The sequence below is a fragment of the Panicum virgatum genome, chromosome 4K, assembly GCF_016808335.1.
Source record: "Panicum virgatum strain AP13 chromosome 4K, P.virgatum_v5, whole genome shotgun sequence".
Classification (NCBI taxonomy): domain Eukaryota; kingdom Viridiplantae; phylum Streptophyta; class Magnoliopsida; order Poales; family Poaceae; genus Panicum; species Panicum virgatum.
In genome coordinates this window covers 34,784,544-34,796,883 of record NC_053139.1, presented here as the reverse complement: position 1 = coordinate 34,796,883, position 12,340 = coordinate 34,784,544, and the positions used below count along the sequence as shown (strand labels likewise).

The following is a 12,340-nucleotide window of genomic DNA, read 5'->3' as shown; positions in this document are numbered from 1 at the left end:
AGTCACCCGCTCGAGGGTAGATCCGCTACCCTCGAGCGAGGCGGAGGTGTGTTGCGCGGTCGAGGGTCCCGAGGGGGGCCCTCGAGCGAGACGGAGATTGTCCGGCGGGCCCGAGAGGGACCCTCGAGCGCGGCGGAGATCGTTTTCGCGGGTCCGAGGGGGATGCGAATGGGCCGCATGCTGGGCTTCTTTGAGTCCTTTCCTTTCTTCCGGATGGGAAGCAGGCCGTGTGCCTTCGTGGGCCCAGTTGCCTTAACAGGTGTTTGTGTTTTTAAAGTGATCTTAGTACCCCGATTAGGGTGCCTCTAATCGTGGTACCCGACAGGTAGGTATCCTAATGATTACTAATGCTAACAGATAACAACGAGCCATTCGACGGCCGAAATTTTTGCCATGTGCTTCAAGTTGCAAAGTAGGAAAAACAAAAGACTCGCCTCACTGGTCTGCAGGGCTACAATTTAAATGAAGTGATTCTGATTGTAGAGATCCATTCTCTACGGGAGCTAATTTTTTGAGAGAAATGATTATGTGGCCGAAAGTGATTTTTAGCACAAACTTTTAAAATGAGGATGAAGAATCACTTCACAAAATTAGAAGAAGTTATTTTCCAGTTCTCAGCCTCTTAGTCATTTCACATAATCACTAAAATCAGCAGAGATCACTTCTCTCTAAAAAAATTGTTTGACAGATCTTCTATTTGATTTAGCAGAGAATCAACTCTAAGAGCTTTGCCAAAGGTACCCTAAATATTTATGTAAAATTAGGGCTACCATTTAAATGCATTGATAACCCTCTTGTACAATACAAGTATGCAATTACATATCACCAAATAAATATTTAGCCACACAAGAAATTAAAACGCTGTTGATAAAAGCAAGATAAAGATCGGGCCCTAAAAAAATGCAGTATGTGCTACTCAAAGCAGTGTACAGTGTACACCGAGAATTGTGCTCTTGACCAGCCGTGGATATCCAATGGACTCTTTGACTTGTCGGTCTGCTCTTTCCGCGTAAGCTGGACCGGATCGTAATAACCGGAAACTCCCAGGGACTAAAAGCCCAAAATGCTGCACCGCAGAGGACGCTCGGTTTATAAGCGAAGGCCAAGAACGCCTACAAGATGCGCAGGTGGGGAAGCAAGCCAGCGGCGGCCGGAGCATCCTGGAGAGAGGAAGGGGTGGTGGTAGGTGAAACCAGAGGCAACAGGAGTGGGGAAGAGGGAGGCGGGGCCACGTCACCTCGACAGCAGCGCCCGTGCGGTCGGCGGCTGCGGCGGCGGCGGCGGGGATGGGCGACTCCGGCGGCTCCGTCCTGTCAGTGGACGTCGAGCGCATCTCCTTCGGCGGCAAGGTTCGGGCATCCCTTCTACCTCCCATTCCTTTCTTCCCTGCTATAGTTGATTTCTGCTCTCCGTGAGGGGGAGGACACGGTTGGGGTGCGCGGATTGAGAGGTTTGGATTGGATGGCCGGAAGAAGCCAAGTTGGTAATCTTGGGGTTTAGTTTCGCTTTGATGTAGTTCCTTGCGTGGTAGGGTTAGCGGTTCCAATGGAAGCTGCGTTTCTTGAATTTCCTCCCTACTAGCTGAGCTTGCTTGTTCTGGGTGCATTGTAGTATGGGTTTCAGATTCAAGCCTTGTTTTCTTGTAGGATTTATCGAATCAGGTTTGTGGTATATTGTAGATTGAATTTGAAGTTGGACCATGCATGAGTTCGACCACCTAAATTATAATTTTGGGGCGGACTTGCTTCTAAATTAAATTTGGCGGTCCTTCCTGCTTTGCCCTCTTTGCGCTGCCCCTTCCCCACATCCGTATTGTTGTTTGCTACCACTAGCCTGTCACTTGCTTCATGCGCCTCGGTGTATGCTGAATTGGCAGCCGTCGTGTAGCATCGGTGAGGTGAAATTTTTTGGGTTGCGTCCTCAAGTGGGTGTTGGCCTCTACCTGCCTTTGCCCATGCTGATTTCTTTTCTCTGGTATATGGTCCTCGTTTAGTCATGTGGTCCTACACTCCTACATGATTTTGTGTACCTTGCTGATTCGATTTGAGTAATCAGTTGCCTGCTATGTCCGTGCTTATCGCCAGAAGAAAAGAAACCATAAAGATGTGATCTTGATGCTTTTGGGGTGTAGCTTGGGTGTCCCAATGCCCCTTTTATTTCTCTATAACCAATCATGTTATCTCCGATTCTTTAGTTGGGCTTTCGAGCACAAACTTCCACTAAATATCCCATCGCTTTCTTGAAGCAACTTAAGCTCTGGCCTCTAGGCATGTCTGCAAATTGAGTGGAAACAAGGTCTAATGGATTTAAGGTACCCTGTTTTCTGTATGGATGCTACTCGAACATTATTTGTTGATTGGGGGATGCAGAGTTTATACATGGTCTGTGAAATCTAATGCAGTTGAATTTGATCTTCCATATAGCTATAAAACTGTGATGTCAATATTTTATGATGAACTACTCATCCTTTGCTTGTACAGAAATAATTCTCGACAAAATCAGTAGAAAGGGACTTGGGAAAGAAACTAGGTTAGTGCAGAGGGGCCAAAAGGTTGTCTAAGAAAATCTATATGGTTGGCTAGGGATACTAAATTTATGGTTAGCTAAGTTTTTCCTATACCCAATTCTGGATTAGTGACTAGTGCACTGAGCAGACAAATCTAAAACTTGGTTTCATTCCACACACATAGATATGTCCATAGCAGATGCCTTCTCTTCTCTGCCAACTGGACTTTCTCCCAAACAACTGCCCAGGGCGGCCAGGCCAAAACATGATAACTATAGGATTATGATCCAATGGTTTGGGTTGAAGTTGCACTCAGGGTTACCTGAAAATCTTTTTAGCTCTGTTATTAGGAAAAATGGCTAATTTAGTGTACTAATCTCTTTCATTATAGGTTATTGTTATGCATCAAAATTGGATGGGTGTGGCGTTGTTGAATCATTACTTCACAACCACTTCTCGACATGCATATCCTTCCTTCGATGGAAAAGAACAGCTAATAATGTTGTCCTAGCATGTGCTTTTCTTGATAAGTATTGTTTTTAGCTATTTGCTTGGTGGACAGGGGCGGACCCAGTGGGTGGGCCGAATATGCCCCGGCATACCTAAAATATCGAGCCCTGCTTAATAAAAAACTCTCAATCATCAAAGACCCAAATCAGTCGTTGGTCGTGGCTGCACCCTCACACAGGCATAGCAGCGGAGCAGCTTGACGGCGTGACTCCGCGTCGGCACGTCCGTGGGGCAGCTGAGCGGCTCTGTCTGGACTTGAGCATCTGCCGCCGTTTGGCGCGCTGCGCGCGGCCAGTGGGCGGTGGGCTGCTGGCTGCTGCAGACCTAGCTGTGCCGCATGCATCCGCCGACCAACGGTGCCTCGGCCCTCTCCCGCTAGCTCGGCAGCTCCATTGCCTCACAAACACATCCTCTAGTATGAAATTTGTGAAACTCTAACCGTAGCTCGCTAATTTTTTATAGAGATTGAACAATTGGACAATTGCAAATTAGTGTAGGATATAGGAATAGAATGAGTGATGCTCTTTTTTTTATGATTGTCTTGTCACATTCATTAAGCGGGATATTTTCTTTGAGGTGGATGAAAATGACATAATCGAGACTTTTATGAAGTTTAGAAATCGTAGACCAGACAAGAAGTAGCTTCTTTTATTCATTTGAATTAGTATGTTTGAACTATTTGTCTTAACATCGGTATTTAACTCTTGAATTTAAAACTTGGAATGTAATTTTTATTCTTTGTACCGAATTTTTCGGTGAAATTTAAATTCTATTACCGACTTATATATGGATTATACCGAATTGGAAGTGGAAAAAATATTGCGGCATACCCTCTGTGAAATCCTAGGTACGCCACTGTTGGTGGAGGAATCACTTCCTGTTGGTACTTAGTGCTAGCTCCCCCTTTTTTCTTGTCCCTAGGAGATGTGGTCTAGGAAGCATCACTGCAGCATGTCATGTTTTAGTGGAGCTTTTACGCTTTTCTTTATCAGCACTCTGCAAGCTTTTAGGGTAAACGCATAGGAAACAAATGAACTTTGGTTCTGATTCACAGACTTTGCTTCAGTTCTGGTATACTCCTTCGTAGAATCATAGATTTAATTGCAGGACGTGCACATGGATTTTATTATCTGGTGTGAACTACAACTTTGTGGTTTAATAATTTTGTTCTTGCCATATTTTCTCCTAGTATTTACACTTTCCTCTTGATTCCTTCAGGAACATCATATACAAACAAACCATGGATCTGTATCTGTTGCCATATATGGTGACCATGATAAGCCTGCTCTTATTACCTATCCAGATCTTGCCCTGAACCGTAAGTTTTATAACATGCTTAACTTATGTTGGATTATTTAAGAATTCTGTTGTAATGTGACTGAAGTCCACTATTGTTGATCAGATATGTCTTGTTTCCAAGGACTGCTCTTCTGTCCTGAAGCAGCTTCATTGCTGCTTCATAATTTTTGCATTTACCATATCAGCCCCCCAGGACATGAGGTCAGTGGAACTTGCTGTTACCGTGAATGTATTGTTTTTTCATTTATCTTGGCACGATGCATCTGGCAATTTTGGAAGAATTTTTTCATGATTGCATGGTTTACTATACTTTGGGAAATCATGCAGTTAGGAGCTGCTTCGATTTTGCCGAGCACACCGGTGGCATCTGTTGATGACTTAGCGGATCAAGTCGCAGATGTACTTGATTTCTTTGGGTAAGGCCTTCTCATATTCTTTGATAAAGTGGTAGTGCTTGGAGATTTTCTTGAGATTTGTGAAGTAACTTCTTTTCCTTTTTTTATTTTACAGATTGGATTCTGTTATGTGTTTAGGTGTCACTGCGGGCGCATACATTCTTACTCTATTTGCAGTATGTATTTTCTTCCAAGCTATTGGCTTATATGCTGCTTGCACAAATGCTTAGTAATTTTGTTCTTTATTGCAGACCAAGTACAGAGAGCGAGTACTAGGACTTATCCTTGTTTCACCTCTATGTAAAACTCCCTCATGGTCAGAGTGGTTTTATAATAAGGTAGCTATTCAATTTTAGCTTCAAAAAGACCTTTTCCCTGCAGAATAATAATGTTGTGCTGATAGATCTATTTTTTCAGGTTATGTCAAATTTGTTATATTATTATGGCATGTGCAATGTGGTGAAGGATATTTTGTTGCAGCGCTACTTCGGCAAGGTAATATAGTGACCTTAGGTTATGTCATGTGATATTTGCGTAGCTGTCTGTTGAACCTTTTTGTTTGAATTTTCTCCACAGGGAGTACGTGGATGCTCTAATGAACCTGAATCAGATATTGTGCAAGCTTGTAGAAGTGTATGCCCTATGACTTTTCATCCTCCATTATCAATTGCCATGTATTTGTTTAAATTTATGGTGCTTAACTCTCTTTTAATTCATGAAGTTTCTAGATCAACGGCAAGGCATGAACGTGTGGCGGTTTATTCAGACTATCAATGAGTATGTCAATTTCCTTGTCCAATTCTTATATGATGAACTCATACCTGGATATGTACAATAAATATCTTGCCATGATTTATACAGGAGAAAAGACTTGACAGAAAACCTGAAGCAGCTGCAGTGCAGAACTCTTATTTTTGTTGGTGAGAATTCCCAGTTCCATGCTGAGGCTGTTCACATGACTGCAAAGCTTGATAGCCGATATAGTGCTCTTGTGGAGGTATCTATTTGCCCGCACATTAACGTCTCCGCACATTGATTTTGGGGGTTACATTCCAAGTTTGGTATCTTTACAGGTACAAGCTTGCGGGTCAGTTGTGACCGAGGAACAGCCACATGCAATGCTTATACCAATGGAATACTTCCTCATGGGATACGGCTTGTACAGGCCAAGCCAGATAAACTGTAGCCCTCGCAGCCCTCTGAACCTGTTCTGCGTATCGCCGGAGCTCCTCTCCCCCGAGAGCATGGGAATGAAGCTAAAGCCAATCAAGACTCGAGCCAACCTCAAATCGTAGGAACATGAGAAGATGTAGGAACTGATGTGTATTTCTTTTTTTTTTTGTGGTGGAATGACATAGCTGTTGTTATCATGATGTACATAGCCAAGAGTTAGGTCGTTGAGGGTTGGGTGGGGGGTTCAATTCCATTGATTGGTAGCCTTAAACAGCTGTAAATTTTCACAGATTATTCGTTGAAGAAAGAGAATAATAAGGGGAGATGAATTGTTGCCAAAAGTTGGGTCTTCGCTTTCGTCAGTGCCATGGTTTCCTTTTCATCAGCGTGTGAGCTAGACTGATGAACCATTTCAGCCTCCTAAATGATATTCAGACCTCAGGGCGTTGTTGCAGGACCCTCCAGTGTTGGTGGTTCTCTATTATATTGCTGGTGGTGCATTTTTTTTTTTTGAAAATGGTTTTTTGCATTAACTCAAACAAAGTACAGATATTGGGGAGAAGATGTCCCACTCAAAGTGATCCAGAACTTCCTTCACATTACACGATGGGACATGTGCTAAAGCCTGGCAAAAAAAGAGACAAGTATCTGGAATGGTAGCATGTCTAGCTCGCTTAGCAAGATTGTCTGCAACCCTATTTGCTTCTCTTCTAATCTTGATTCTGCAAGAACAGGCCGAAGCAACCAGTGTCCAGGTTGTAGGCGGCATGATCTTGTTTGGGCAGCCGAGGCTACGACCTGGTTGTCGGTGTGCAGTGTAGCAACCTGCAAGTTCAGAGCAGCAGCCAGTCTGGCACCAAGAAGGAGGGCATGAGCTTCAGCCTCCAAGGATTCCAAGACCTATGATGTTGCCACCTGAAATATCCGATGCGTGCAGCAGATCAGATGCAAGTTGGTTCGAAGAATGCTGAACTGGTTTTGTCATGTTGCTGCTCGTCCTCAATTATCCAACTCGTGGGTGATGTGTATATCCTTTGTCAGATTTGGTGATTTTCATGCAACCCAAGCGATGCAAAACTTGCTTGACAGTGCAGCTCTTAGCTATTTAAATCATGTTTGGTTCCAAATAAGTCACATATTTATAAGTCAGGTGACTACCAGTGACTTATAAGTTAGGGATGTTTGGTTGTTAAGTGACTTAAAAAATGTAGACCCCACGCAGAAAAGAGGGATTTATAAGTTTTAAGCTGGGTAGATCTGCTTAAAACTTATAAGTTGAGGTAACTTATAAGTTAGGATTGTTTGGCAAATTAAGCCACTTTTTTTACTTTTTAGCTTATAAGTAAGTGAATTATTTGGAACACATCGACTGTCTTTGCGTTGTCACAGTGAAAAGCACTTCGTATACTACGAGCAGGATTTGAAATTGAAAAATACTCACGCACCATGTGGTTCAGAAGTCACGAGTTGATAGATTTAGAGCCCTCCTATCCTTAAACTATTTTCCCTATTACACGTGCCTATAGTTTATAGTAATGAAAAATGTCAGTTATGAAGAATGCGGGTGTAGCATCTCTGAGGAAAATTTTATACTATTTTACAAAGGGCCCCTAATGCATATAAGTTTTATGGAGGCACTAGTATAGGCTCATAGAACACGCATGTATAATGATACCAGGTCGCATTGTTTGGATGCCATTCGCATAATCATAACTCATGGTGTTACATGTGTATGTATGCCTATGAGACTAATTTGCCACGGTAAGTTGCCTAGCTAGTTTTACAATTTTTTGAAAGACGAGATGCATGGTGTCTAAGTAAAGTCTCAAATCTCCCATTCCACACTTGTATGTAAAATTGTACTAATTTTATCCTAAGGGTTAGACATGAGTTAGATGGTCGTAGACCAATGCCTAAAAACTTAACTTTACATTTTTAGCAAATAAAGTGGCTAGGTTTCGAGGCGGCTGCCTAGCAGAAGATTATATGAACTGAATCTATTTTAAATAAATAATGGATATAAAGATTGCATCATACTAACACTTCGAATTATATATCCATATATGTTGCCATAATGACCATTGCATTTATTGGAGCACCAAATGTGTTTTGTTTTCTCTTAAACTAGGTGAATTCCCAGCGTGTGGCTGCGGGAATAATTGGATCATTTCAAATAAATGCTGGAACAATTGTTAAGTAAGTACACAAATATAAAGAGAGCCGTGCATACATGTCAAGAAGTGAAAGATGGATCTCTTAGTACTATGTTGAACATAGAAAAAAAACAGTGACAAAATAATTGGAATTCATGTGAAACCTTAAAGTTGTTCACTACAGAGAGGCATGCTAATAAATCAGGCACTGGATGTAAAGAAAATATAAGTAAAAGGTCTATTAAATGCTATCATATGAAATTCCTAACTTTATGTAATTCTACCTTCTTTTGGTTTTTCAGTATGGCCTAGAAAAAGAGAGTTGGTTCTCGTGCTCAAGAGCTACAACTTGCCAATTCAAAAAATAAGAATTTCAGGCAAATAATGGTTTTTTGTAGCTGCAGCGACATAAGGAGGGTCATCAGGTGATTAAAAAAAATCCCCTGCCAAAATTACAATAAGGATAGATGAAGAAGTACATACATTGGAAAGAACTGTCATAGGAATATTTAGATGGATAACCTGGGTATAAGGAACTACCTCAATGCGGTAGATCGTGCTTCTGCATGCCTAGTGAATCGACCAAGCGAGCATCCGTCAATCCCATCATCAAGGCCATTGGAGAATTAGAAAATGATGAAAGGGTCCGGAGGCTAATCTTAGACGCATGTGCTAGGAGAACAGAGAAATACTCAGTAATTATATACTACTATAATTCTTAGTAGCTACAGCCTGTGGCTTTACTGAAAATTGGAATGGATGAGAAGATGGAGAGATGTGGTGGCTGACTATTTGATTCGTTCTCCATGGAAGGCACCCAGGAGACAAATGACGTGAGTGGGAAAGAGGGCATTTTTGGGGGGTGTCTATTCATCGCTCTCTGAGATTGGATTTCCTCCCATTGCAGAGGCCAAGCGCCCCCGCCCCCGCCGTCGACCGCCTCCCCCGGCTCCGCCGCCCTCCACCACCACCACCACGCTAACCAATCTCGCCGCCGTGCCGTCCATCCACCACTGCCGCCACCTTCTCTCGCTCTCGCCGCCGCTCGCCACCCACCGCCCACCGGTTGTCAGGTCTCGGCCGGCCGCCGGCGCTCCCGCGCCGCCTTGCCCTCCGCCGGCCGAACCGCCACCGCCGCCCCCGGCCCCCTCCTCTTCTATAGCCGGAGGCCATGGGGCAGCCCCGGACCCGTATCAGGCCGAAACCTAGAGGCCGCTGTCGCCCGCCACCACCCCGGCCGCCAGCGACCTCGCCGGCGGCCGCTCCCCCCACCCACCACCCCCGGACCCCGGCCACCGCCCTCCCCCGACCCCGCGGCCATCACCATCGCGAGATCGAGAGGAAGAAGAAGCATAGTGCCGCGCGAGCCCACCTGCAGCGCTGCAGCGCCTCTTCTGCGACGCGTCGCGTCCAACTCACGCGCGCGATGAATAGAATCCCCGGCATTTTTGTGCCTTTAAATGTTGGTAGTCAAGAGCATGTACGTCAAGACACGAAGGAGTGGGAACGTGGATGATTGATGGGGGACTAATGCCATTAGTGCCATCAGCTGTGGTAGTCTCTTGATCTACCATGGTGCTGAGTAAAGAAGAGGGGAGGCTCTTGATCTGCCAATGAGGTGAGTAAAGAATAGGGACTGAGAAAATAATCGGATGGTTGAGGATTGGAACCCCCAGCACGGGGGCGAATCTAGAGATGAACCGAGGTGGATGGTGAATTCATGAATTTGCTGCTAGCATTATTAGGCCCTGTTTGGATTGGAGGATTTCCTAAGGAATTTTACATGAATCTGAATTCTACATTTTGCTTATGTCACATGTTGTTTGGAATCAGAAAATTGCAATTATAGGACACCAAACAATGTGCTTCGCAATTATAGGACATCAAACATCGACTTCGCTAAAATGAACTTTGAAACATTGACGCTTTATTATACATGACATTGGCGCTAAAATTGCATTATGGAGTATAATGGACGAAATTGCATAGTTTAGGGGGTAAATTAAACCAAGTTATAGTTTAGAGGGTTATCCAGACTTTGGGTATAGTTCAGGGAGTAATTTAGACTTTTTCCTTCTATTTATATTCTAGTTTGTATTTGTGACCCTGTGTTCTGGTTTACACTTGTGACCTTATTTAAGCGACAACACATCATGTATATATGTTTCAGTTTGTACTTATTAGTCATGATATGTTTTTGAGCGGTTTGTACTCGTAACTTTACTTGTGGTCTTATGTGGTTGAATTGCACTTAGGCTAAAATTTTCATCTATTGGAATTTTTTTATCTACAATCCTATATAATATTCCTTCAACAAAAACCACAATATCTATTTATATTCTGGTTTGTATTTAAGTCCCCTATTCTGGTTTATACTTGTGACCTTATTTAAGCGACCAACACATCATGTATATATGTTTCAGTTTGTACTTATCAGTCATGATATGTTTTCGAGCAGTTTGTACATGTAACTTTACTTGTGGTCTTATGTGGTTGAATTGCGCTTAGGCTAAAATTTTCATCTACTAGATTTTTAATTTGAAAGTATATCCTTGACGCACGTATATCTTTGGTATAAGTATAAAATTGTAAGGTACTAGATATTTATAAATATAAATATTTATTCAGTAGATTTTTGAAAACACGTGATATGAATATTTATTTTCATCACAGCTGAAACCTCATTGCTTATTTTCACTATATATAGTTTTTTGGGTCATTTGCAAAACTGCCCTTGTTTTGAGGTCCAATTGCACGTTTGCCCCTGTTTTTTAACTTTGCATGTTTGCCTTGTTTTTAGTATTCCAGTTGCTTGGTTGCCCATATTTTATTGCAAAACTATCCCTGTTTTGAGGTCGAATTGCATGTTTTAGGGGCAACTATGCAACTGGAAGACTAAAAGTATGGGCAAATATGCAAAGTTAAAAAAACAGGGGCAAACGTGTAGTTGGACTTCAAAATAACATCATCTTTGTAATTTTTCCTAGTTTTTTTAAATGCTTCTTACGACTAAAATTTAATGTGGTTATTTTTTCCCACCACTGTTCTGCCACGAGGGCGTGCATCCTACTAGTTTGATGAATGTATACTAGTTTGGTAGGCGCGCCTATATAGGAAATTGCTAACTCGAAGTGATATTTTTTTTACTGTTCTCGAAAGAGGATAATACGATGTTTTAAATTATATAATAAAATATATTATTGTGAAATACGAAATTAATTTTGTTGTATATAAATGTATATTTTTTATTTTACAATAGACTTGTAGTGTGTAATAATAGGTATTATTGTCTTTTATGGACATCATGGACTTATGAGATCGTATAGTACAGATAAGATGCTATGATATATTTTTTTAAGTTTGGTTTAGTACAATCAGTCAGTTGAATGGTAAATATTTTTAACGATCTAAAATTGTCAGTTGATGTAAAAGTATCACATAGGCTACCCCTTTATATGCTGGATCGTTCATATAAATAAATGTTGTTAGAACTTTAGTCTCAAGTGTATATTAGATAACTGGTGCTATAAATATTAGGAAGTCTCAAGTGTATATTAGATAATTGATGTTTTAAATATTAGAAAGCAAATATTGGGAAGTTTTTTCTTAAAAAAAAAAACAGAAGACGGACTTATATCGGAAAGGGTAAAAAAACCCTCACGAACAGTACTGAACAGTGTCGTGTGGGGCCCACTTGCGAACAGTGCGTGTGGGGCTCACTTGTGAACAGTCTAAACAGTGCATGTGGGGCCACTTGTGAACAGTACATAGGCCCACTGTGAATAGTGCTGTGTGGGCCCCACGTGGGGCCAGAACTCGCGGTGTTGCGCCGATTCTTGGCCCCTTAGGTATATGTACTCAATTCACGTAAGTTTTTTACCCATGCCATCTTTGCTGTTGCGTCGATTGTTGGCCCCTTAGGTATATGTACTCAATTCACGTAAGTTTTTTACCCATGCCATCTTTGCCACAGCCCATGGGTCAGTGGGCCGAGCAGGTTACTGTAGCATGTCGCTACTGTAGCGCCGCGGCACAGTGGTGCTTTAGTCATACTGGAAACGGGAAGGGAGCCGAACCAGTTTAAATAGCCGGTCTCTGGAAAGCTAATAACTCCGGTTCGAACCTTTTGCGCGAAGCGAGGACGAAAGCGCAAGAGAGTTATTTAGCAGGTGTAGAGTATATCTTAGCCGTCATCCCGGGCCGGGTCGTTATAGGGGTATCAGAGCCATACTCTCGCGGTTTCACGCCACGTACGGGTAGAAGTGCGCGTACATGAGCACGTTGTGTGCGCGTGGGAACACAGA

At 42.5% G+C, this 12,340-nt stretch overlaps 1 protein-coding gene across 3 annotated transcripts; it reads left to right on the top strand.

The window, feature by feature from the left end:
- Nucleotides 1-1,118: 1,118 nt before the first annotated feature.
- LOC120704875 (protein NDL1-like) lies at nucleotides 1,119-6,212 on the top strand. Of its 3 annotated transcripts, none has more exons than XM_039989411.1 (11): nucleotides 1,119-1,349; nucleotides 4,235-4,334; nucleotides 4,419-4,516; nucleotides 4,643-4,731; nucleotides 4,826-4,886; nucleotides 4,962-5,048; nucleotides 5,128-5,205; nucleotides 5,287-5,343; nucleotides 5,432-5,487; nucleotides 5,572-5,707; nucleotides 5,784-6,212. In XM_039989411.1, the coding sequence occupies exons 1-11, from the start codon at nucleotides 1,287-1,289 to the stop codon at nucleotides 6,003-6,005; spliced, it is 1,047 nt and encodes a 348-aa protein (XP_039845345.1). In that variant the 5' UTR covers nucleotides 1,119-1,286; the 3' UTR covers nucleotides 6,006-6,212. The 3 variants fall into 3 exon arrangements, with proteins under 3 accessions (XP_039845345.1, XP_039845347.1, XP_039845346.1); XM_039989413.1 differs by lacking the exon at nucleotides 1,119-1,349 and adding an exon at nucleotides 1,385-2,311; XM_039989412.1 differs by lacking the exon at nucleotides 1,119-1,349 and adding an exon at nucleotides 3,418-4,149.
- The last annotated feature ends 6,128 nt before the right edge of the window (nucleotides 6,213-12,340 follow it).